At 48.5% G+C, this 24094-nt stretch overlaps 1 protein-coding gene across 1 annotated transcript in view; it reads left to right on the forward strand.

Annotated features, from left to right (window-relative positions):
• The window catches only part of DNER (delta/notch like EGF repeat containing), a 260889-nt gene that overhangs the window by 207703 nt on the left and 29092 nt on the right, over positions 1-24094 (forward strand). The window contains exon 9 of the mRNA XM_045855980.1: positions 17659-17781. Coding sequence (XP_045711936.1) covers positions 17659-17781 — 123 coding nt within the window. The remainder of the gene's footprint in view (positions 1-17658; positions 17782-24094) is intronic.

Here is a 24094-nt window from a genome sequence, read left to right on the forward strand (position 1 = left end):
TTGACTTCCTACTCTAGCCTTGTTTGTTGAGTTGAGTTAGCCCTGCCTTCACAGAATGTGCCTGATGTTACTATTGCAGGAATGCGAAGTATGAGGCCTTAGAGGGTGTTTTATGTGGAAATATAAATATCAGTTTTTATTTTCGTGAAGAACCTTAGATGCTCATAAAGTGTCCCAGACTAGACCCACAGTGAGTTGCGAGCCGTGTATCTGTGAGGATTCTCCTCCACCACAGGGCTGGTAACTCAACAGGTCATTCGGGCTATAAAAGAAAGAAGTTTACACTTTATCCAAATGAAATGTTTTGAAAAGGAAATTACACTTATAAGAATTTCAGGTACTGTTTTTTCTTTCTGTTTTCTCTTTTTGCATATACTCTGCATGGGGGCTGCATTTCTGGTCTGCGTGGTCTGAAAGACACAGCTGGCATGGCTCCTTTCTGTTAAACTTGGACTTGGCAATGTCAGCACTCTGATAGTGTCTGCTGGAAATAGAATCTAAGATAAGACTTAATAGTCAGGACTTTAATAGCAAGTCAACAGGTATAAAGAAAAAAGTACAAGTACACCTGCAAGACACAAAGACCTTTAGCTCGCTAATGAATGCATAATTGCATTTACATTCTTGGATAAGTACAGTGGATAATTTTCATCTTTTATTAACCAGAAAACTTTTCCAGGTTTGCTAGGAGGGAGACAGTTCTTGCATTCACCACACTCTATCAGGGTCCTCATTTGCATGTCACGTTATTCTTGAGAGTCGTGGCTCGTACAGCATATGGTGTCTGTTTTCCCCACGTGCTAACCCTGTTACCAGGCTTTTCCTTTGTTGTATTCTGAAATACACCCGCCCACCATCAGGATCCCAAATAGAACCCTGTCCCCCTAACTGCAGCTGCCCAGCCCTTCATAACCTGTACCCGAGCTCACAGAAAGTTTGAGTCTCCACATTGCCATCCTGATGACCATAAGAACTGCTCAAGGGACGGGCAGCCCCTGGTGCCTGGGAGCTTGCCGGATGTTTGCAGGGAAGCTCTGGGGTTGTCAGGTACGGGCTCACAGCTGGGCTGTCTCCCGTGGGACGTGAGGACGTAAACAACCACACAGAACATGGACGTCAGACATGGTCACTCACGGGCCATGATAAAGTGAGGCAAATGAGACCGTGTCACAATTCTAAGTACAGACAAACACATGGTCACTGTTCAGCCCGCATGACGTCTCTGTCTCCGTGTCCCACAGACAGAGTGAAGGCCGGCCGCCTCTTCACCAGGTGCAGCTTCAGCCCCACTCTGCCTGCCCTCCCCCGTGGCCACGATTTACGGAGACCCCTCAGTGTAGAAATGCTCCTGCTTTCCGATGGCACCCATCCTAGCATGACTGCTCCCTGAGCCACCCACCCAGAGTTCAAATCCTACAGCAAGTCTGACCTAATGCCTTCCTGCAGAGACATCCTAGGGTTCCCCAATGCATGTGAACTCCCTCCCTGCAACGAGTGACACACCCAACTTGTTCAACAAGAGGTGTGTCTGTGGTGGCCTTGGGTGGGAGAACATTCGCAGGACTTAGTTGATTAAAATGCTCTAAATATTGAGTGTTCCACTTGATTGCATTTTCATAATAATAATAATAGCTCCCTCGGAATTTCCAACAAGTCAGATACTGAAACACTGTTTAGGTTTATACATGGGGAAGGGCACTATGGAAGGAAAGTCCTAGGTGGGGGTAGGGTGGGGGAGAAGTTCAGAGAACAGGAGGTCCCGTTGGCTGTAGGATAAGATGCACTGGGCATGGTAATGGGTAGTAAGGCAGAAAAAGCTCATTGGGGAGACTGGGGAGAATCTGGGTGGTAGGGAGTTTGGGAAATGAAGACTTGGAAACATTTTGCATTAGAGGTGTATGTGAACTGATGTATGTATTGGAAAGATTATTCTGATAGAATTAGATATTACAGTCAAGAAAAATGCTAAGACAGGAGGTCATTTGGGAGGCCCAGGCAGGTGGGAGTGAGGGCTTGCATTTCTGGCAGTGGGAACTAAGGATGGACCTAAAATCTGTTTGTGGGGCGGAGCCCTCACAGTTTGGTTGTCAGCTGAATGCGGTGAGGATGAGAGGTGAGGTGAGGTGAGGATGAGTGAAAGGCACTGCAAGGCTTGAACTTGGGTAACTCGGAGAAAGAGGGAAATGGGAGGGAGGAGTCTTGTACCCTTCGGTGCAAGCATGCCAACCAACTAGTTGTTACTTGAGACTAGAGTGGAGGCTGAAACCAGGGAAATAAGAATGGAGTTCCTGGTGGACGTGTCCTAGAGAAAGTCAGGAGAACTATTAACACAACTAGGGATGAGGATGTAAAAAGAAAGGGGAACTTTGGGGAGAGCGTTGGAGAGTTCTTACATTGAGGAGGGGGCTAGAAGCAGCAGCAGGAGAGGTTGGAGGAGGCGGCACTGAGTTGGGACTAGTCCCGGGAGGGGGCTGTGCCGGGGAGGGGAGTGGGGTGAAAGGCGAGGAGCAGCCGAGGGCACTGCCCAGCGTGTGTGTGTGCGCGAGGAGCAGCAGCAGGCGGGGAGCTGAGCCAGACACCGAAGGACCCGTCCTGGTGCTGTTCACAGCCGCTTCCACGACCCTCCTTCCTCTCCATTTTGTTTGGAATCTAAATTGGGGCGAATCTGCGGTCTTCACCTTGTTCAGACCAGTGACCCGAGGGATTAGTCTGCAGGGAAGAAGGACACCGGTAATGAGTCAAGGGCACTTGCTGGTGCAGCGCGTGGAATTTTTATGAGATCCCCGACATTAAAAATCTATTCACAAGGCCGCTTCTTAAACCTTGCTTTAAATGGCTAATCCATATGTATGAAAGTGTTAACGAACTTGCCTTTAATTATAAGGGATTTCTGCTCCCTCTGCTCCCTCTGCTCCTGGCTTCCCCTTGAAATTCACGCCATTCAGAATTCACTCCTGGCTGAGTGGTGAAAAAGGTACGAGGTTTACCTGCTGGCAGGAGGGAGAATAAATGGCCTGTGAGCAAATCATTTTACACCAGCTCACCTGGGAGCGAGGTCGGGAATGGCAGCCGTGAACCGCTGATGTCACTAACCAGCGCGTTTCTGCGGACGGCGCTGTTTGCAGAGCATGGCAATGCCTAATTTGGGGAAATTCTCATTAAGCTCACGACCATGGAGGTCAGGTGGGGACTTATTTAAAACTATTTTGTAACTAAGCCATGGACTCTCATTTTGTTTCGTGGTTGGCAGTTATCACGATCCTCCGGCCAACATGTGTCAACTCCCTGAGACTGTCTGGGAATATGGAATTTAGATCAGCAATCTGGCGTGCCTCACCTCCTCCCTAGGTCATAGGGGCCTGGGCTGAGAGTTAAGAAGAGCTGAATTTAAGTCCCAGCTGTATCCCTGGGGCCGCCGTGCAATTGGCCTCTGTTAGCCTTAGTTTTCTCATCTTTAAAATGGGGGAAGAGGCAACAAAGCTCAAATGAGATGACGCACGGGCTCATGCCCTTTGCAGTGTCTAAGTGGATGGCGCCAGTGCCAGATGTTCCCCTTTCCTGGGGAAGACCACCGAGAAATGAATGAATCTGGGCTCCAGTTCTTTTCTTGGGAAACTCAAGGTTGGAGTTGGTCGAGAGGTGGGATCAATATTCATGGCCATTGAGAGTCAGCAGGAAATGGGGTCAGACTGTGACTGTGACTCACCAGTGATAAATGACTGGCTGAACAATGAAACATTTCACTTTCTGGACTTTCTAAGTGAGCACATTAAATTGAGATTCACCGAGACGGTGGTTCAGCTCTGTTGACCCAGGTAATGCGCTGAGTAGCTTCCATCTGTGAGCGCTTCCCACCTTGAGACCCTGTGCCAAACAAACCCTTGACAAATATTTTCTCTTAGTTAACCCCGGGTATTAGTATTTTTATTTTTTATTGAAGGAGATAGAGGTGATAGAACCCTACATGTGACCTAGATTTGCCTAACGGTAATGCTCTTGACCCATAGGCTGGGCTTAGCAGAAGCCTAGTGTGGCCCCCAAGTTGTGTGTGAACTTGGATGCTCACTGATGTTCGAGCCAATCGCAAGAAGAACCTTCTACACTCCCCTGGCCTTAGCACAGCTCCTGAGATGCACCTCTAGGTGGACCTATCAAAACCAGGTTTGGAGAGTGGCCTTGGTGGTGGTCCAGTGAGTGGCTCTCGGCCAACAGTTTCTTACCTCCCAGCGCAGAGAAGCATAACTTCCAAGGAAACTGAACTGCCTGTCGGTAGGGGGCCCCTTCTGCTTGTTCCACTGCAGATTCGGCTGCTTCAGAATTGATGCTGCGGGTGACCTGTGATGGAAACTTGCGGTTTCATTTGACTTGGTGTCTACGGGATGCACCCAGTTAAAGACTGTGCTTCTTCCAAGACTCAAATGAGAAACACACCCATGGGCAGAAGTGTCACCCTTCAGCTCAGGCAGTCTCTTTGGGTGGGTGCTTTCCCTTCTGGGGTCCCTAGTGCCTAGTAGCAGTGTGATCTTTTTTCTTACCTCCTGAACCTGCGAAAGTCTCCCGGATTCACTATTGTAGATCATGGCCTTCACTGATTCTTTTCTCCTGACCCTGGCGATGTCCCCGAAACAAGTCTCTCCTCTTCACATTTGGCTTTTGTACTTTTTAGTTCGCTGCCTTGAGATAGCGCTGGTGTTCTCCTCCCCTTTCTGTGTGACTCCTGCCCACAAGACGGGCTCAGTGTCAATGACCTGCAGGGCCTCAGCCCCCAGGGGTAGAAGGACACCCTGCGACAACTGCTGTTTCAGGTGATGTCTGAGCTGAATTGTGCCTGCGGGTGACCTGCACCCTGAGGCCCGGTTAGACAGCCAATAAGAAGCTTTGCCTGCGTATTCTGCTTTTGGCCTGGCCCTCTAGCCTTCAGTATGCTTTCAGTTCTTCACTGATTTGGATTTGTATAAAAACCTGGGGACAATGCCCTACATTTCTCCCATTTAAAAAAATCATGGCCATTAATTTTCCATTTGAAGGCACACTCTGAAATTTGGTGCATGTAGTGAATGCTGTTATACAGTTGCCTCAGTTTTAATGAAGATTCAGAGCTCTTAGGTTTGCTTCAAGCAGATTGATACATGACCTCTTTTTGAATCCCAGGACATTGTCACCTCAAAGCACTTACTGACTTTGTAGAACAGCGTGTCCCATTGCGTGTCGCCGAGTGCCTCATGACATAATATCACACTGCTCCATTTTACAACCCCGTTGGCATTATGGGGGTCACCTAGATCAGATCCTTGGCCGTTTGGCCAGAAGCGTCAATGATATGTTGGTAATTGCCAGGATCAGGTTTCATTGTTTTCTCTACCAGATGGTCTCTGATGGTACAGGTCAGAATGACGGTCCTGGATCATTAGCAATAACCCAGCTGAAAGCAAGGAATGGGCTGTGCCTGGCAGTAGATTTGGGGATGAGTCCCCTTCATTCACCATCCCCTAAAAACATCTTCCCTTCTAGTTCTCTGACGCCTGAAAGTTTGTCTGCAGTTTTATTCCTTTGGGTCAGATGTTGGCTCTTGTCGTTAAACCTTGGTATCAGCTGGTTCTGGCTGTGTAACAAACCGCTCCAAAACTTAGTGGCTTCATACAACCATTCATTGCTTATAATTCTGTGGTTGATGATTTGGGTAGCTTACCTGGGCTGTTTCTTCTCTGCTCTGTGTGGAGTCGGGTGTACTCATGTAGCTTTTGTGGTCAGCCAGGTACTGGCTGGTCCTGGACGACCTCACTCACACGGCTGGTAGCTGGCTGGAGCAATGGGGCCAACCGGGCCACCTGCCTCTCGCCCTCTAGCAGACCCGTCCAGCGCTCTGCACACTGACGCTGGCCTCCAAAAGCAGCAAGAAAAGACAAGACCCAACGTACATATGTTTTTTAATTGTATTTTTCTCTGCGCATGCATTTTTAAAGAGTCTTCTTCTTTTGCTTGTTAATGTCTTGTTGGTACAAGCAAGTCACAGGGCCAAGCCCATAGACTCCATTTCTTGATGGGAGGAGCTATGAAGAATTTGTGGCCATTTTCTGTCCACAACCTTAAACCTAAATACGTGAAGAATGTGAATGAGTTTGTACACACACGCACACACACACACACAGATACATATAGATGCATATGAACAAACTGAGGAGAAGGGAAGTTGAAAAACAAAAGCTGTGTGATCAATTGCTTAAGGAAAAAGAGACGCAGCCCCACCGGACTTGCCTACTCCAATGGTAAGGAAGGAGTATCTACAAGACAACAGTTTTTCTCACTTCATAATTCTGGGTAGATCGAGCCTCAGTGCTGCTTTATTTCAAAGAAGTATCATTTTCCACTTTAGATTATTAACATATGTAGCACACTAAGATCTTAAGACACCAAAGAAAACACACACTTTTGATTTTCTGCTGCATTTTGACCCTCTTAAAGGAGTAAATGCCCTATTTTTAGGCATCTTTAATCTTTATTCAGTGGAGGCAGTAGGAATGGAATTTGAGAGTTACTCAAATATTTGAGTTCTGACTTCGATTTGTTTGCATTTTAAATTTTCTTTGTAATGCAGCTGCCTCGTGGTACAGGGCTGCTGGTTAATTGTCGCCTTAGCTGAAGTCCAGACGCAGCGTCAGCTTCAGCCCTTATGAGTTCGCAGCCCTTCAGGATGGTTGTCAAGTGAAAGACATGTGCTTCCAGAAATGCCCCTGAGCGCCCGTCAGAACTGCCCCTGGTGCAGAGCAGTCTTGTGGATTCAGCGTGCGTGCGTGAGAAGGGCAACGACTAATGGGAACCCAGAGGGTGACACTTGTGCCTCGTGTCTTTGAATGTCCCCAGTGACGTGGGGCGGATCTGGGGTCTGCCTCGCACATTCCACGCACCCAGACTTTCCGGGAAAACCCCGATCACAGTGTCTTGTTTTCCCTCACACACGTGCTTTGGCCCCAGCTCTGCGCCCGTGAAGCTGCCTGTCATCAGTGGAAGCAGCACAACGTCGTCAGGTCACATTTCTCAGGTGTTGGTTTGTGAAAATTATTCTCGTAGGTCGTCTAGTATTTAAAATTGTTTTCCAAAGTTAAAAAGTAATTCCCAGGTTTACTGAGATGTAATTGGCACGTAACACTGTTAAGGTGTATGTGTTGATAGACTCACACGTTGCAAAATGATTACCGCCAGAGTGTTAGTTAACACTTTTTAAAAAGATTTTATTTATTTATTTTTAGAGAAAGGGAAGGGAGGGAGAAAGAGAAGGAGAGAAACGTCAATGTGTGGTTGCCTCCTGAGCACCCTGCACTGGAGGTCTGGCCCACAACCCAGGCATGTGCCCTGACTGGGAATTGAACCGGCGACCTTTTGGTTTGCAGGCTGGCACTCAATCCACTGAGCCATACCAGCCAGGGCAACACTTCTATAATTACCATTACCATGTCTGTAATTACCATGTTTTCTGTGGTGAGAACATTTAGGATTCACACTCTCAGCAGTTTTCTAGTGTATAACACAGTACTATTAACTATAAGCACCATTCTGTACATTAGACCCACAGAACACTTTCACCCTAAAACTGGAAGTTCGCACCCAGACCAGCACCTCCCCACTCCCCGCTGCCAGCCAGCCCTGGCACCACCGTCCTTCTCTCTGTTCCTACGAGCTCCGTCTGTCGTTCTCCGATGGTTTCCCTTCCAGCTGAAATGCAGTTCCCAGGGGTCAAGGAAGCTGGATCAGAGCAGTGGGGAAAAAACTGTGCCCACTAGTCTGATTTAAACTTATTCCTCCCTGTCCTCAATAGGTGTCTGTGACTTGGGGTCACACAGTGAGGATTATGAATGACACTTCCATACCCTTACCTGTCCTCATTGTGGCCTTCCCTTTCAAATCTGGCATTTGCTGTTGCTTTGAGATTCCTTCCAGTTGCTTTTCCCCTTAAACAAACCCCACCCGAGAGGTGTGTCATTTCACTGGGCCTGTGTGTCTGTGCCCAGTAGGTCATTTGTCTGGGTGCCTCACTGTCGGTTTATTTACATGTGGATGCCTGAGTCTGACTGCGTGTCTTCCCGTTGGTCCGTTGATATGCCGAGGGGATGCCGTGGCCGTTAAAAGCGTTACCGCGCTGAATCTGGCACTCGCCACAGGTCACTCCTACCCTTTCCCGTGTTTCTGAGAATCAGCAGTTGTGGGAGATGTAGCCTTTTTTGCTAGTCCACAGCTCAGGTGTCAGTGTGCATCAGAATCAGGGAGAGGGTCATTAAGTCTGAGTCCCAGGCCCCTACCCATGGTGCCTGATTCAGTAGATGGTGGGTAGGGCCTGGGAACTTGCATTTCTTTTTTTTTACCTTTTTTTAAGATTTTATTTTTTTATTTTTAGAGAGGGAAGGGAGTGGGGGGGGGAGAGAGAGAGAGAGAGAGAGAGAATGAATCATCGATGTGCAGTTGCTGGGGGCCGTGGGCTGCAACCCAGGCATGTACCCTGGCTGGGAATCGAACCTGCGATGCTTTGGTTCGCAGCCCGCACTCAATCCACTGAGCTACGCCAGCCAGGGCTGGAACTTGCATTTCCAACAAGGTCCCTGGTGATGCCGATGCTGCCGGACTGCAGACCACACCGAGAACCGCTGGCCCAGGGGGACAGACACAGACATGGGGCCTTTCGAGGGAGAACCCCCAAGGGAATACTTGGTGATAACTGGCTAACAGGCCAGACAGTCTGTGGAGCCTGTGGGACTATTTCATTAGAGCATTTTTACATATCGTTCATATGCAAACACACATACCACAATGATCTTTACAGTCTGGTTGTAAAATATTTTCTTGTCATCATACTTAATCTTGAACCTGGGGGCTTTAGCCATGGTGTTGCAAGCAATTTGCACTTTTAAAGTCATTTTTATAGCACTAGTCAGAAAGGCCGGCTTTATAGCGGATATTTGTAACTGCAGCTATGATATGTTTAAAGGTGAATTTTTTTGGTAAGCTGTAAACAAATAATATGAACATTAAGTTTTATTATGAAAGGAAATGGCATTTCTTTTTTATGCATTTGCATCCCTGGTGCCATATATTTCCCTTTTGTAAAACACATCTTTATAGTTAAACACGTGTATCTTTTGTTAAACTCTTGAGTAACATTCTCCCCTGCCCTTTTTTTTTTTTTTTAAGCTGGTATAGATCATAGAGAGAAGCCACCCTCTAGTGGCCAAGAGCATCATGAAAAAAGGACACTTATGAGACAAGGCTAAACAATCATATGAAGAAACTGATAGTTTTTCGTGTAACTAGTTTGTGACCTCGTTCTGAGGGCAGATGTAGTTGGGATCTTACATTCCTTTGGATGATTGTTTGGTGTCTTTCTCCTTTAAATGGCATTATGCCTGTTTGCACACAGCCTTGGAGACCCAGAGACTGGCACCGTGCCTGGCACATCATAGGCATCTAACCACTGTCTGCTGCGTTCAAGAATGAATTGCCCACGGAGGCAACCGGGAGGCCCAGGGGCTCGCCAGCCTTCTCCTGTGATGGGCAAGGGCAGCAGGTGTCTGCAGTGATGGAGATGGGGCACTCATCGTCTGAAGGGTCGGGATAGCACTCAGAGGCAGTTCTCCGTTGTCTGGCCTTTCGGCAGCCTGGGCAGGGGCGTGACACGTGTAGATGGCTGAGTAACGTAGGAGCCCCAGGCAGGTGGGAGAACCTGAAACTTTATGGTAGCCTCTCTTTTGTGGTCCTTTCAGTGTGATGTTTATGAGGACCTCAACAATGGAAACATGGACTGACTTGGGTCATTTCACACCTATTTCCCCTCTGGCCACAGTGTCCCCCGCAATGGAAGAATGAGTGATCAGGGAGCGAAAGCAGCACCAGTGGTCACCGCCCCCCTTGCACCAACTAAGGCTCTGTGGTCACCTGCACAGCCCCCTCCTGTTCGCAGGTGGTTCCTCTATTTTTGTCGGAGTGTGCGTGTGCGTGTGCACTTGCATGAGTGTGTAACAGGAGAGCACAGCTGCTCCACGGAGATCTGTAAGACCTCAACACAGCAGGTCTGTTTACAGGAGAGCATCTGAGCGTTAATTAATCTCTTAATTAATCCGAGGATTGATGCGAGCAGGCATGCGGACTGTATTTTTTTTTTCCTGTTCTTAGAAAGATTCCTGTTGTGAATATCCCAGCGAAGAGAGAGGATGAGATGGACACACACATACACACGCACACACACGCACACACGTTTCCTCTGCAGCAAAGCTCTCAGTTCGGTGAAGTGAGCGCGCTGCCCGAGATGCCACAGTGCTGAAGGGCTCTCTGGCGAGCAACGGGTCTAGCCAGGCTCGGAGAGCTCACAGGCAGCCATAGCGTTGTAATAGCTCTGCTCTCTCTTTGCCCACGTCTGCAGCGACCACGTTCCTGGGAACTGGCCTGGACTTGCATCAGGGAGCCTAGGGTTTCCACACCGGGTCCATTCAACCTGAGATGTGGGGAAAACATCCTTGGAGTTGCAACATAGCCTTAAAGGAACCATCCCTCCTCTCCCCACCTGTCTGATTTTTTACATTAATTAGTTAAACAGTTTTTCTCATAAGATCTTATCAAACAAGCAAACAAACAAAACCAGCATTCACTCTCATGGGGTCAGGTCTGTGCTGGGGGAGTGAGTGGCGTGGCCTGAGCATCCCCCGTGATTTCTGGAAGGTCCTGCTCTCTTGCTTTTCCCGAAGCAGCAGGGAGCCCGGGGGGGGGGGTGCCCCCGGGGATGATACAAATGATAACTTGTCTCAATTTGTCACACAGAGTGTGAAAGCCATTTGGCTGGAGTCAGAATCCTGGAGTTTGGGGTGGTCCAGGGTGGGGCGTGACAGGCGAGGGGAGGCAGGCACTCTGGGGTAAACCCAGAGCGCGGCGGGAGGAGCCTGTCTCAGGCAGGGCCTGCTGACACCCAGGAGGACGGGGCAGCCCTTGTGCCCTGGGAGGGCCCGGGCCCAGGTGCAAGCCTGGCTCGCTGTGCGATCGCGTTGGACGTCTGTCCTCCCAGAACACAGAGGTACGCCAGCCCCGTGGCAGGACATTCAGCAGGGTTCTCTGTAGCTCAGAAATCTCCAGGACGGGGGCATCTCTTTCCCCCCTCCTCCCTGGATCCCATCCCTTTGGTGTGTTCCTGGCCCCGGCTGAACTGAGCGCCTGCGTTCTCTGCCGGAGAGCACGGCTGAAGAGAGTCACACCCACGTGCTAGAATGGCATTAAACCTGCAATACCAGATGGCCCCTCGGGGGTGCCCAGAAATCCCTTGTCTCGGTGAATTCTCTCTCGCTTCACAAACCTGCACATCTGCAACTCTCCTCGGGTTGCCAACATGGTAGAAAACGAATCGAGGACAGTGGTTCTCCAAAGGGTTTTTTTTTTTTTTACTGTAGCAGACACATGGCAAGGTCTGGTGGCGTTTTTGAGGGTCCCAACTGGGGCACGATGAAGCTGCTAGAATCTAGGGGGCACAGGCTGGGGATGCCGCTTCCCCCAGGACAGCTCCCAGCCATAGAGCACGGCCCAGGCTGACATGTGAATAGCGCCGCCGTCGAGAGCTCCTGATTCTGTTGTGTGGGGAAGTGTATCTTTCCCAAGTTCATATGTTGAAACAGTAAGCCCAATATGACTGACTATATTTGGAGATAGAGACTTTATGGAGGTAAAAGTCAATGAGTCATGTGGATGGCATTCTAATCCAGTATGGCTGGCGTTATAAAACCATATGGACCATCAGGGAGGCGTGCCCACAGGGAAGAGCCATGTGAGGGCACAGCAAGGAGGTTGCCATCACCAAGCCAAGGACAGAGGCCTCAGGGGAAACCAAACCTCCTGACACCTTGCTCTATGACTTCCAGCCTCCAGAGCGGTGAGAAAATAAATGTCTGTCATTTAAGCCCCCCCCCCCCCCCCCCAGTCTGTACTATTTTGACATGGCGGTCCTAGCAAACGAAATACATTAGGCAATGCATTTTTTGAGGACAACCTGGGAAAGTAGGAAGAACACACAGGGTCAACTGTGTGGGCTTGAGCAACCTTCTTTACCCGTCTGACTCTTAATTCCTCATGTAGAAACTGGGACTGGTCGTGCCATCATGTTGGGTTGTCATGGGGCTTGAGCAAGCTAACACACACACACACACACACACACACACACACACACACAGCCTGATGTGAGCAGCTGTCACTAACTGGCTGTTAGGCTCTGTCATCCCTGCAGGTGAAGGCTTTGCCATTCAGCTTTGCACCCAGGGTACCTGGTGGCTCCACGAACATCATGGGCCCGTCTCAGTCGTGTGTCGACTGAACCAATGGCATTTCGGTCGCTGATTCCTCCACTATCACCTGAGCATCTTTCCTGTACCAGACACTGTGGGTACAGCTGTAAACACGGCAACTATGGCCTCTGCCTTCAAGCCTCTATTCCTGCGGAGGGAGCAAAACCCTAATCAAGTGAAGGACTAAGTTAGAAATATGATTCCAGACAGTCCTATGTGCTACGATGGGGGAAGCTACTTTGGATGGTACTGTCAGAAAATTATCCGACAATCTGATTTTTGTTTTGTTTTGTTTTGTTTATGGGTTCAGGTGTGCTTTATTGGTGACTTCAACGCCTCTGTTGCTGTTATAAAGAGATTTTCCATAATGGCGAACAAGTCTCTGTACAGTCTTCTCTCGAGGTACCCAGCAGTTGTATTCCAGGAAAACTCAGTGGATCTTAAAAACTGTGCCGTGCACGTAAAGCATTTAGGTTTCAGACCTGGAAGTTTATCAGCAGGACTCTCACCTACATGGATGTCCAGGGGGCAGTCCAGACGTGTGAGGACACCAGGGCATCATTTGTTGGGCAGGGGAATTCTAGTGCTGCGTACTGTTTAATACGTCTGGCCCACACTGGCTGAATTCCAGTGGAACTCTACAGTCATTGTAATAATCACCCGTCCCCCTGGCCGGTCTCCAGAGCACCCCCGGAAGGCCAGTATGGCCCCCACTGATAGCCATGGTTTCCAGGTCGCCAGCGACCTCCCGGTCTTGTCCCCCACTTGTTATTCTCACTCTCTGTGACCTTTGACACTGTGCACCAGCCCTCCTTGGTTTTCTTTCTTCAACTTTGCTCCTTCCCTCCCCAGTGTCCTGATCTGGCTTCTCGTTCTCTCCCTACCTGGCCATGTACGTCTGACTTCGGTTGCTGCTTTTCTCCGCTCCATGTTTTTTGTTTTGTTTTTGGTTTTTTTGGATGAAAACTCTACTGCTTCTAGGCAACTAACTCCCAAAATGCTGTTTCTATGCCATTGAAGTTCACTTTTTTCCTCCAACTGCACCTGGACCTTCCTAAGCGAGCCCCAAGTTAAACATGTCCAACTGGTCAGCTTCCTTGAAAAGCAGTTATTTCTTTGGCCATCCTATTTGTGGTGTTGGCAGCACCATTCACGCACTCAGCCGAAGCATGGCAGCTGTCTGGACCGCTCCTTCTCACCCCCACATCCAGTTGGCTGCCAAGTTTGGTCAAGACCAAGGACGTGCTTGGAGCAGACTAGTCAGGAGAAAGCCATGCACCAGTCGGAGTGGCGGGGGTGAAGATCAGGGCCGTCGGAGGGGCCGCTCTGGCCCCACGCTTCTGATCTTTATTTTATTTTATTTTTTAAAAAGATTTTATTTATTTATTTTTAGAGAGGGAAGGGAGGGAGAAAGAGAGAGAGAGAAACATCAATGTGCGATTGCTGGGGGTCATGGCCTGCACCCCAGGCATGTGCCCTGACTGGGAATTGAACCTGCGACACTTAGGTTCGCAGCCCACGCTCAATCCACTGAGCTACACCAGCCAGGGTGTCTGATCTTTATTTTTTAAAAATTCTTCGGGTCAGGTTAATTTTGCTAGACCCCGGACATATTGCCATGAGCTAATTTGTTAGTCTAAGTTAATTACCAACCGTGGTGGCAGCCTCGTTTTCACAGACTCCTTCTCTTTTGGAAGGATGGCCTTTTTAGTCAAACCGTCCAATTCAGGTTTTTCGGCACAAAGTGTGAAGGGTGCCTTGACATTTTTATAAAGACGTTTGAATGTTACCGTCTCTGAAGAAACAGTTCTAGAATATGAAACCTTTATCTCCTTCCGCCCCCGCAAGGACGGAAAACATCACCAGCTTAATTTTCTCTGTAAAGTAACTTCCTCATTTGCTTTGCGTGTTGCTAGTCGAAAAAAAGACGGTGATGCTGTTTTCAAAAGCAAAACCACGTATGGGTGATTTCATGAAGTTGTCGTTTGATTTTTGCCTGTGTAAAATACCACCTCAGTCCAGAGGCCACGATGCTTATAGGGTTATAGGTGGCCCTTCCGAGTTGGTTTTTAAGAGATCTGCTAGGACAGACGAGCAGTTGAAAAGATGCTGCTTGGGATTGTTGCTTACGTGGAGAAGAAGCCAGAGGACACACATGATAAAACCATGTAACACGCACTCTACCTTGTTAACCAACGTTGAGTTTACAGTATAGCATTGTTAACTGTTCGCACGTTGTCATAAGGCAGAGCCCCTAAAACATTTTCATTGTGCATAAATGAGACTCTGCATCATTTCCCTCTCCCCCCAGCCACCATTTACTCTGCTTCTATGAGTTCAGTTACTTTAGATGCCTCATAGAGGTAGAATTAGGATGAGTTTGTCCTTCTGTAACTGGCTTATGTCCCTTAGCGTATGGCCTCCAGGTTCATCCAGGTTACAGCACGTGGCAGGACTTCCTTCTCTTTTTAAGACCGAATGATTTTCCATTGTAGGGAACCCACCCTTTTTTTTTTAAAATATTTATTTATTTTTAGAGAGGGAAGGGAGGGAGAAAGAGAGAGAGAGAGAAACATCAATGTGCGGTTGCTGGGGGCCGTGGCCTGCAACCCAGGCATGTACCCTGACTGGGAATCGAACTTTCGACACTTTGGTTTGCAGCCTGTGCTCAATCCACTGAGCTACACCAGCCAGGGCAAGGGAACCCACCCTTTTTCTCTACTTGCTTATTTGTTGACAGACACTTGGGTGGTTTCCACCTCTTTCCATTACTCTGTGAGTAATGCTGCTGTGAACACGGGGTGCAAATACGTCTCTGGGATTCTCTTTTCAGCTCTTTTGGGTAAATATGCAGAAGTGAGATTGTGGATCGTACGGTAGTTCTGTTTTTAAGTGTTTGGGGTCTCTCCACACTGTTTTCCACAGCAGCTGCACCGTTTTGCATTCTCACCAGCAGTGCCCAAGGGTTCCAATTTCTCCACATCTTTGCCAACACTTGTTTACACACACACATTCTGACAAGCATGAGGAGATGTCTCATTGTGGTTTTGATTTGCATGTCCCTGATAACTAGCGATGTTAAGCATCTTTTTGTATACCTATTGGCCATTTGTATTACCTTATACCACTTACAAAAATCAACTCAAAATGGATTAAAAATGTAAACACGAGAGACCTGAAACTATGAAACTCCTAGAGGAAATCATAGAGAAAACCTTCATGACATTGGTCTTGGCAATGATTTCTTGGATACGTCCCCAAAAGCACAAGCAACCGAAGCAAAAACAGACAAATAGGGCTCTGTCGCACTAACAAGCTTCTGCGCAGCAAAGGAAGCAGTCAGCGGAGTAAAAAGGCAACAACCTGTGGAATGGGAGAAAACGTTTGCAAACCATGTCTTTGGTAAGGGGTTAATATCCAAAACTCTTGTAAAAAGGAAGACTTTCTGTTGAACCTAGACCGGGAGTCACCCAGCTTGTTCTGTGAGGGGCAGACAGGGAAGATTTTGGGCTTTGCAGCCCATGCCTATGGTCGCCAACCACTCACTCTGCCGCCCTCGTTTGAGAGCAGCCATGGGCAGTTCATAAACGCATGGGCGTGGCTGCGTCCCAGTGAATACGCGTGTGCAGAAACAGGCTGGCAGGGCCTTGGCCAGTGGGCTGCGTTTGCTGAGCTCTGATCTGGAACAGGGTCTCCCCCTCTGGCTCTAGGAATATTTTAGCTGGCTGGCCTTTGGTGTGGGGGCTGCCCTGGGCATTGGAGGGTGTTTAGCGGCACCCTTACACTAGATGCCAGTAGCAACTCTAGTTGTGGCGATTAAAAATGTATCCCCAGCCCTGGCTGGCGTAGGTCAATGGATTGAGCACGGCCTGTGAACCAAAGTGTTACAGGTTCGATTCCCAGTCAGGGCACATGCCTGGGTTGCAGGCCACGGCCCCCAGCAACCGCACATTGATGTTTCTCTCTCTCTCTTTCTCCCTCCCTTCCCTCTCTAAAAGTAAATAAATAAAATCTTAAAAAGAAAAGAACTCTGTCTTTAAAAAAAATGTATCCCCAAACTGTTAAAGTCTCCTGGGGGACAAAGTCACGGTTAATTGCGTAACTCTGATTTAGATGAAGACAATAACCTGATAAAAGTAACAGGAAATATTTCCCTAAAACTACAACAAGGTAGAAGAATCAAGAAGCATGGTTTATGTGTCTTAGGTAGGTCAAGGTCTCCTCAAAGGAGGCATTAGCGCCTCCTAAATTTGGAAAGCAGTTCAACAAACGACTGAAATGGCAAATGCTAGAAAAGTGCTCTGTTCATAATGTCGACGTGAGCTCAACCTACTTTCGTGATATTCGCAAGGAACAAAACAGTCCTGCGCGTTGGCAGGCCCAGAGGGGGCTGTCTGAGTCCGAGGGCTGGCTAGGAGTCGGAAAGCTGGAAAAAGGCTCAAGGTTCTAGTTCCCACTTGAGCAAGGGTTTATTTTTCCTGCTTATCTGGACGCAGAACCAACACAGGCAGGGCGATTTCTGAGAGCGCTCACATGTTCCTCTTTGTTTGGACAGGGCCAGACAGAACTGGTCCGGTTTCACTGCAGCTTGGCAGCAAGACGTGTTTTTGAAAGTTAAAAACAGCATAACATTCATGAGTGGATCTCAAAGAACGTTGTCCTCTTGGCCTTTGGAATAAACACCTGTTTTGCAATTAGGACGGCAGGAGCCATTTCTACTTAAGAAATTGCTAGGTTTCTTTCTCTTCATGACTATGATTCTATTTTTAATGATTAAAACTTTGAGCACAATTAAAAATATTATAATGGAGATCATCAGGACGTTGAAGGAATACACAGGGGTCGCCCACATTTCCTCAGGAGTTTCAGTTAACCCTGTTTAGCTGAGGTTCTTTCCTGACTTTGAAAGCAAAGAAAAGGCATTGGACTTTTTCCCCTTTAATACAGCTCTCGTTAGTTAGAGATAGTGTTTTGCGAATCGATGGGAGGAAAAACGTGGGCCGCACCCTTGAGAGGAGCTGGAAGTCCTGCCACTGCCACTGTGTCCTGTGGCCGCAGCAGATACACTCTGCTGTGTCTCTGCGTCTCCGGGCCACCAGTACCGCCAAACACAGTCTCGTCAGGGGACCATCTGGTGCCTAAATGGATAAACTCTTTCATTCTTGGGATCTTGAAAGAGGGTGCTCTTCACAGCCTTCCCAGAAACCTACATTTCAATGACACCCCCGAGAGACCCAGCTCCTGAACCCCACCTGTCCGAGCCATGCTCCCCAGGGAACTCTGCCCTCCCCACCCTCCTGGCGCGGGTGGACACGGGACACGTGTGACTGCGGTCCCTCTCTCTGCCCCTCAGGTTACCACGGCCTCTACTGCGAGGAGGAGTACAACGAGTGCCTCTCCGCCCCGTGCCTGAATGCGGCCACCTGCAGGGACCTGGTGAACGGCTACGAGTGCCTGTGCCTGGCCGACTACAAGGGTGAGTGGCCCCTGGGCCGTGTTGTGTCCGAGTGGCCACGCATGACATCACGCATTTCTCAGCGTCAGTGTATAAACCTCTAACCGGAGCATGGAGTCGCTTCGAATAAAAATCAAACTCGGGCTGTGGGGTGAGTTACGGGGCTGAGGAGGCCAGTTGGCATGTCTCAGGTGTCCTCTTGTTGAGCTGAAAAAATCTCTCTGCTGTCCTTTTCGTCTTGCACCCTCACTCTCTTCTCTTTGGAAGGTGCAAAAAGCCAAGGATAAGGACTGCCGGTCAGCGGACTGTCGGGCAGAGAGGAGAGGACAAGGCCGTGGGAACGGCAGGAGAGGGGAGCAGGCGGGTAGCGTAGCGCTTGTTGGGCAAAGACAGGATGCTGTGCTTTTCTGTGTGGAGGACACAGGTGGGACTTCATGCATTAACACACACATGAATTCTCATTCAATGATTTGGTTAGGAGGGAAATCCTCGCTCTAACCCTTTGAGGTGGTGGGTAGTGATATTCCTCGTGAGCCTGGCCAGCAGAGGCCCCGGAGCCCTTGCATCTGCCCCCCCCCCCAGTGACCTCTGGCCACAGCTGGCAGACGATGTGACTCCCCTGCACCCCAGACCCCCTCGGCCCGCACTGCGCCAGGAGAGTCTGTTTATCAGAGGCTGCCCACATTTCTCTGAGCCATAACCTCAGGACTGGGTTGAGATGTTTGTAATGCCTTTGTGGGCTCTATTTATAACCACCTCACTTAACCTCTTGCTCTCTGCACTGTTTCCTTGATTGATACCATCCATCTGCCTGGTGACCGTGGGTGGTGGCCACTGCTCCTGCCGCTTTTCCTTGGATGCACCCACGTTTGTTTTTGGTGAGCCTCAAGGGACTGTAGGCCACAGGGATGGACTTGGTCGAGCCCCTGGATGGAAGGGCTGAGCTGGGCCGAGTCTTTGCTTTGTGTTTGGCAGATCTGATGCTTTTTTGGCCTTTGATGCCCATTTAGAGCCAAACTCCACCAACTTCCACAAGGGCCAGTGTGCTGGGTTCATGCACTTGGCTCCTGAGTGCTAGGTCTGTCAGACCATCAAGAAACAGAGAGTCACTCAATTCTGGGAAGAAGAGTGAAGGAGCAATGACTCGGGAGTCCCCAGTGGCTCATCCCCGTCATGCTGCTGGCTTCCTGATGAGCCTGGACACACCCCTTCCGCTGACCAGTCTTTATCTCGCCTGTATAAAGTAAGGACGGGGACGCTGATTGAGATTTTGAGATTCTTCAATGACAAAATTGGTCGTGGTGGATGCACTCCAAAAATTTAAAATCCCAGAACTCTTTAGTGTATGGTAGAATTTATGATAGAATTTTATAAAGCAAATTTCATCTTCATAACTGACAAAGTCATTAACTGGGGGTGTTCCGAATATGCCCCAACTCTCGTGTTTTGGGGGTGTCGCTCATGCTGTCATGACCAGGAAGTGAAAACCACAGCTGCCTGGGGTGACTCACCAGTGTCCCCTCCACACGTTTATACGCTGTGATCCTGCACCCTTTCACTTCCTCCTTCCGTTTTTCTCAATGGGTGTTCCCCAATTTTTCTACTTCCCCCAAAGCTCCGCATTAAATTACTCACTCTTAGAATCTAACAGATTTCACTTCCCTCCTCATGGCATAAAGGAGAGGTTATCATTTGTAAACACGGTCAAACTTAACTAGTTTTTCACGTTCTGTGGTCGTGGTTCTCACACTCACACTCCCATCAGGGCCTGCCGGTGGGCTTGTCCACACAGACTGCGGGGTCACTCCTGGGGTTTCTGATTCAGTGTGTCTGGGGCGGGGAGCAAGGGCTGGAGTTTCAGGTGAGTTCTCAGGCCGTGTTGCTGTGCTGGCCCATGAACCGCCCTTGGAGAGTCCCCGCCCTCCTAACCTCCCTGCAGCCATGACCACTAGAACCGTATCTGCTTCCACGCCAGGTGGTCCTCTGCTCCTCCTCCCGCTCAAGGTCACTCCTGCCACGCATGGCCTCAATGCCCACCTTCTGTCTCTCTGCGATCTTCTTCCACCGCTTACCCACTCTGCACGAGACGACTCCAGGAGTCGATGACCCTGCAGGGGATGTCACGCTCGTCCCAGGGCTTGGGTTCTCAGGAAAGGGTGCAGGCGCTGGGAGCCTTTGCATACAGTGGGGTGAGGGGACAGGGTCCCGAGGAGAACTTAGGACTCAGTGCCCAGCCGAGCCCAAAGGACCCCTCAGCTTATGGAAAGGCAGTCCCTGCGGTGGAGGTGCTGCTTGTTACCCCCTGAGGCCGAGGGCAATGATCGCGCAGGTATTGGCTGTCCTCCACGGGGACTGCAGGGGGGCTGAGCCGGTCCTTCATTTGGGGGCGCTGGGAGGGAATGCTCCCCTGCTCACATCTGGAGAACCCCTAGAACTCCACACAGGGAGGCCTCTCGCCTGTGTCTTAGTCATCAGGACCGTGTTGGCCGGCCTGTCCAGCACTGGAGGACAGTCCCCCATGTCATCTCACCCTTCCTGGCATTGCCGTCCACCAGCCTGGCCAGTACAAGGAATCCGGACCAGCAACTCAAAGAGGGAAAAGTCTGGGAACTCTAAACAAAATTTCAGCAACAACTAACAACGCTAAACACTCCAGGGAAGAAGTGAAAAAAGTAATGTGTACTACTCAACATTTAATTTAGATCCGGGGCAGCACAAGGAGGAACTAACTCTGAATGAAGGCAGAGCGAGAGGAAATGGAAACCGTGAGTTGAAAGATAGGAAATGTGGGGAGAAGATTCAAGAGATCTGTTTCCGTCTGGATGGTGGGTGTCCAGAAGAAGAGGAACACTTGGACATAAAACCAGAACCAACTCCTTCCTAGAAGGGGGCGTCTCTGAGCGGGAGAAAATTAAAGTTTCCTAATAGAATGGGCTTACTCAGTGCCAGAGGGTTAATGAAAGAGATGAGGCACAGTTTGGGGTTTCCTGGTGGAATTTCCAAATCCAAGGATGAAGAGCATTGTTTTTACAAGACTTTTTTAAGGGATACAAATTACATGCCAAAGAAAGACTCAAACCAGCATTGGACTGCTCTTCTCTACAGTGAAACTAAACGAGAGTGAAGAATTGTTTCAGACTTTCCAATGAAAAGAACTGGTGGGTAAGGGCATTTGTATTTGAAGGTAAAAGAATTACATGTTGCATACACTTAAGGATACAGAAAATGTAACACCATGTACTCTCTCTAAGAAAATTATTTAAAAGTGGAACTAAATAAGAACGAAGATAGACAGCAGGAGGCAGAGAACAAGAGGAATAGGGCTGAGAAGACTTCGTTAAATGCAGGGAAAACTTCAAGTAGATGATATTGATGTGATTGTGAGTGGTAATTTAGTGGAGAAGAGAAATCTCTTGGAAAAAAATAGGTTTAAACCTGTATGAATTAGTATCTGCTGCACCATGAGTTACTACAAGGTGGTGGGTTGAAACATCACCTTTTTATTCTCTAGCAGCTCTGTTGGTCCAGGCCTTGCTTCATGGACTCCCTGCTCGGGGCCTCACGAGGCTGGAGTGAGATGGTGGCGGGGCTGAGTTCTCATCTGAGACTTGCATATGGAAGGATCAACTTTCCTGTTCCCTCATGGTGTTGGCAGAATTCACATCCTGTGGCTGTGGAATCGATGACTGCTCGCTTCTTGAAAAATCAGCAGCGATGAGAGAGGGCCTCTGCTGCTTCCCGTGCCTCACTTTAGGAGAGGCTTGCACCCGCTTAAGGTCTCACCTGATTAGGCCAGGCCCACCCAAGGTGAACACAAAGTCAACTGGTTAGGACCTTAACTGCATCTTCAAAATCTCTTTCTTAACTTTGGCAAGATGCGATTGGTTAGAAGCTCATGCTCAAGGGGAAGGACTTACACAAAGGCAGGACTCACTGGGGGTTCCCCCTGGGGTGTGTCCATCTGCCTCTTGTTAAGGAAAAACTGAAATGACCCCTCTAAAGTTTTGTATCATTTTAACCAAATCTACATGTTCAAGGGGGTAGGTAGTGGGAAGGATAGAAGGTATACAAGTGTGCTAAAGATCTCATCCCCGTGGGCAGGCAAAGCAATTATTTAATTTTGAGATATTTGTAGGAACATTTAGGTTTAGGTTTAAATAAGGCTGCCGAAAACAGGAAGGTAACCTCGAGCAAAGCAGCAATAAATAGAACTTTTCGACTAAGAACGGTGGGGCGGTGGTGTGCAAGGAATGAAAAGAGTGGCAGAAAGGGCCGAGTCGCGTTCTCCAATTCAGAGGAAGAGCGAGCGAGGGGCGAGAGCTCGCAAGACCCTGTGCCTCACTCTCCTTGAGGAACGGACCTTCTTTCCCTTTTCGGGAGCATTTCTCCTGACACACGTTTGCATAGAAGATGCATGTGTAAACTCATGAAACTATCAGATGGGTGGGCTTTTATTCCTAGTAGTACTTACCTCTGGCATTAGAACTTAGGTGGTGTGTTGGGAGGAGGATTGGGACTTTTACTTGACATGTACATTTTTTAAAGTGGTGAGTTTTACTGTTTTATGTTTCAAAACCAAACATTAAACAATGAATGTAACATCCTAAAAAGGATGGCTATCATAGGAAGTCAGGCAAAGGTAGCTCAGGGCATTTTGCAAAAGGAAAACATTGAGGAGGAACTTCTAGATATTAAGACTCATTCAAATGCTACAATTATTCTTACATTCCCATGTTACAGGTGCAAGAACGGACAGCTGACCCGAACTGGGTAAGGGTCCAGAGCACCTTGCCTATAATAATAGGTGTATAAAAAAATGTATGACCCTTAAAGAAGACTTGCTATGAATGAAAAATAAATGGTGCCAGAGTAATGGGGCTGCTAAACAGAAAAAATAAATGTTCTCACACCTCTAAAGAAATTCCCCATGAATTCGAGAAAACACAACTTGACTTGTGTCCTCCTCAGCACACAGTAACCTTCCCTCCTGTAGCCCCTCCTTTTATTCAACCAAGTTTCCTTAGAGTCGGCACCTCTACTTCCTTAATTTTTATCTTTTTAAAGTGATTTTCTTTATTTATTTTTAGAGAAAGGGGACGGGAAGAAGAAAGGGAAGGAGAGAAACATCGACGTGTGAGAAAAACATCAATTGGTTGCCTCTCTCATGCCCCCAGTCAGGAGCCAGGCCTATAACCCAGGCGTGTGTCCTCACTGGGAATCGAACTGGCAACCTTTCGCTTTGCGGGAAGACACCCAACCAGCTGGGCCACACGGTCCAGGACCTTTATTTGTATCTTTCCTGAACCCTCCTCAGTTTGGATCTTGTCCACACCCTTCTGCTAAAATGGGATCAGTGGTGGCTTCACTGGAGACTGGTCAGTGAAATCCACGAAGCCCTTTTCTCCCGCCTCCAGACCCGAGTTCCTGCCCCTTTGCCCCGATGACCACCTGAGCCCCTGCTCTGACAGTCCCATCCCTGCCCCCTCGACTCCTCACTCCCAGCCCCTGCTGGTCCTCTCCTCTGAATCCCAGCCCTCTGGACGCGTGAACGCAGCCGCTCCCTGGGTTTTCTCATGGGGCCCGTTCTCTCACCTCCTCTTTGCCCTCATTCAGCCCTCTCACCGCACCCGTGGTCTGAAATGCTGAGCCCCAAACAGATGTGATTCTCCCTTCCTTGAAACCCCCCATCCTTTTCTCTGTGTCTGCTATGACCATTATGGTCAGCCTTATAGTCACTTCTTTCTGGCTTCAGACTTCCTTCTCTCTTCCACTAAATCATATCTTAGTGAAAGGCAGTGACTATGTAGGGTTTTTCTTCCTTTTAATTCTCGGCAGCCTTTGATATGGTGGCTTGCACAAAGCAAATGCTAAGTAGCTATCTGGACTTGAACTGAAATTGCCGCTTGACATACTAATTAGGAGAAACCAGCTCGAACATTTTCCCAGTAAGTTTCCACTGTGGATCGTGAAATTGTTAGAAGCGAATGTTTGCAGGGATTCTGCATAACCTCCTTTCAGATGTAGCAAAATGCTGGCACTTCCTTCAAATCCAGGTCACAGCTAGTTCATGACGGGACTGTTTTCTGTTACCGAAGAGTCAAGTGATGGCCCCATTCGTGTTGAGTTTTATTTCTAGAAGAACAAACTAAATGATCAATGATATAGCCATTTGGAATTTTTGGTGACAAAAGTTAGAAAAAAAATTACTTCTTTTTTAATTGTAAAAATAATATAATAAAAAATTTAGAAAAAATTTCAAATTAGCTCATTGCTTTACAACAGAATACAAGGGGAATAATCATCTGTATTGTTTCCATCTTTTAAAAAATATCCA

The sequence above is a fragment of the Phyllostomus hastatus genome, unplaced genomic scaffold, assembly GCF_019186645.2.
Source record: "Phyllostomus hastatus isolate PE091 unplaced genomic scaffold, TTU_PhHast_1.1 phas_contig_137, whole genome shotgun sequence".
In the NCBI taxonomy this organism is placed as follows: Eukaryota; Metazoa; Chordata; class Mammalia; order Chiroptera; family Phyllostomidae; genus Phyllostomus; species Phyllostomus hastatus.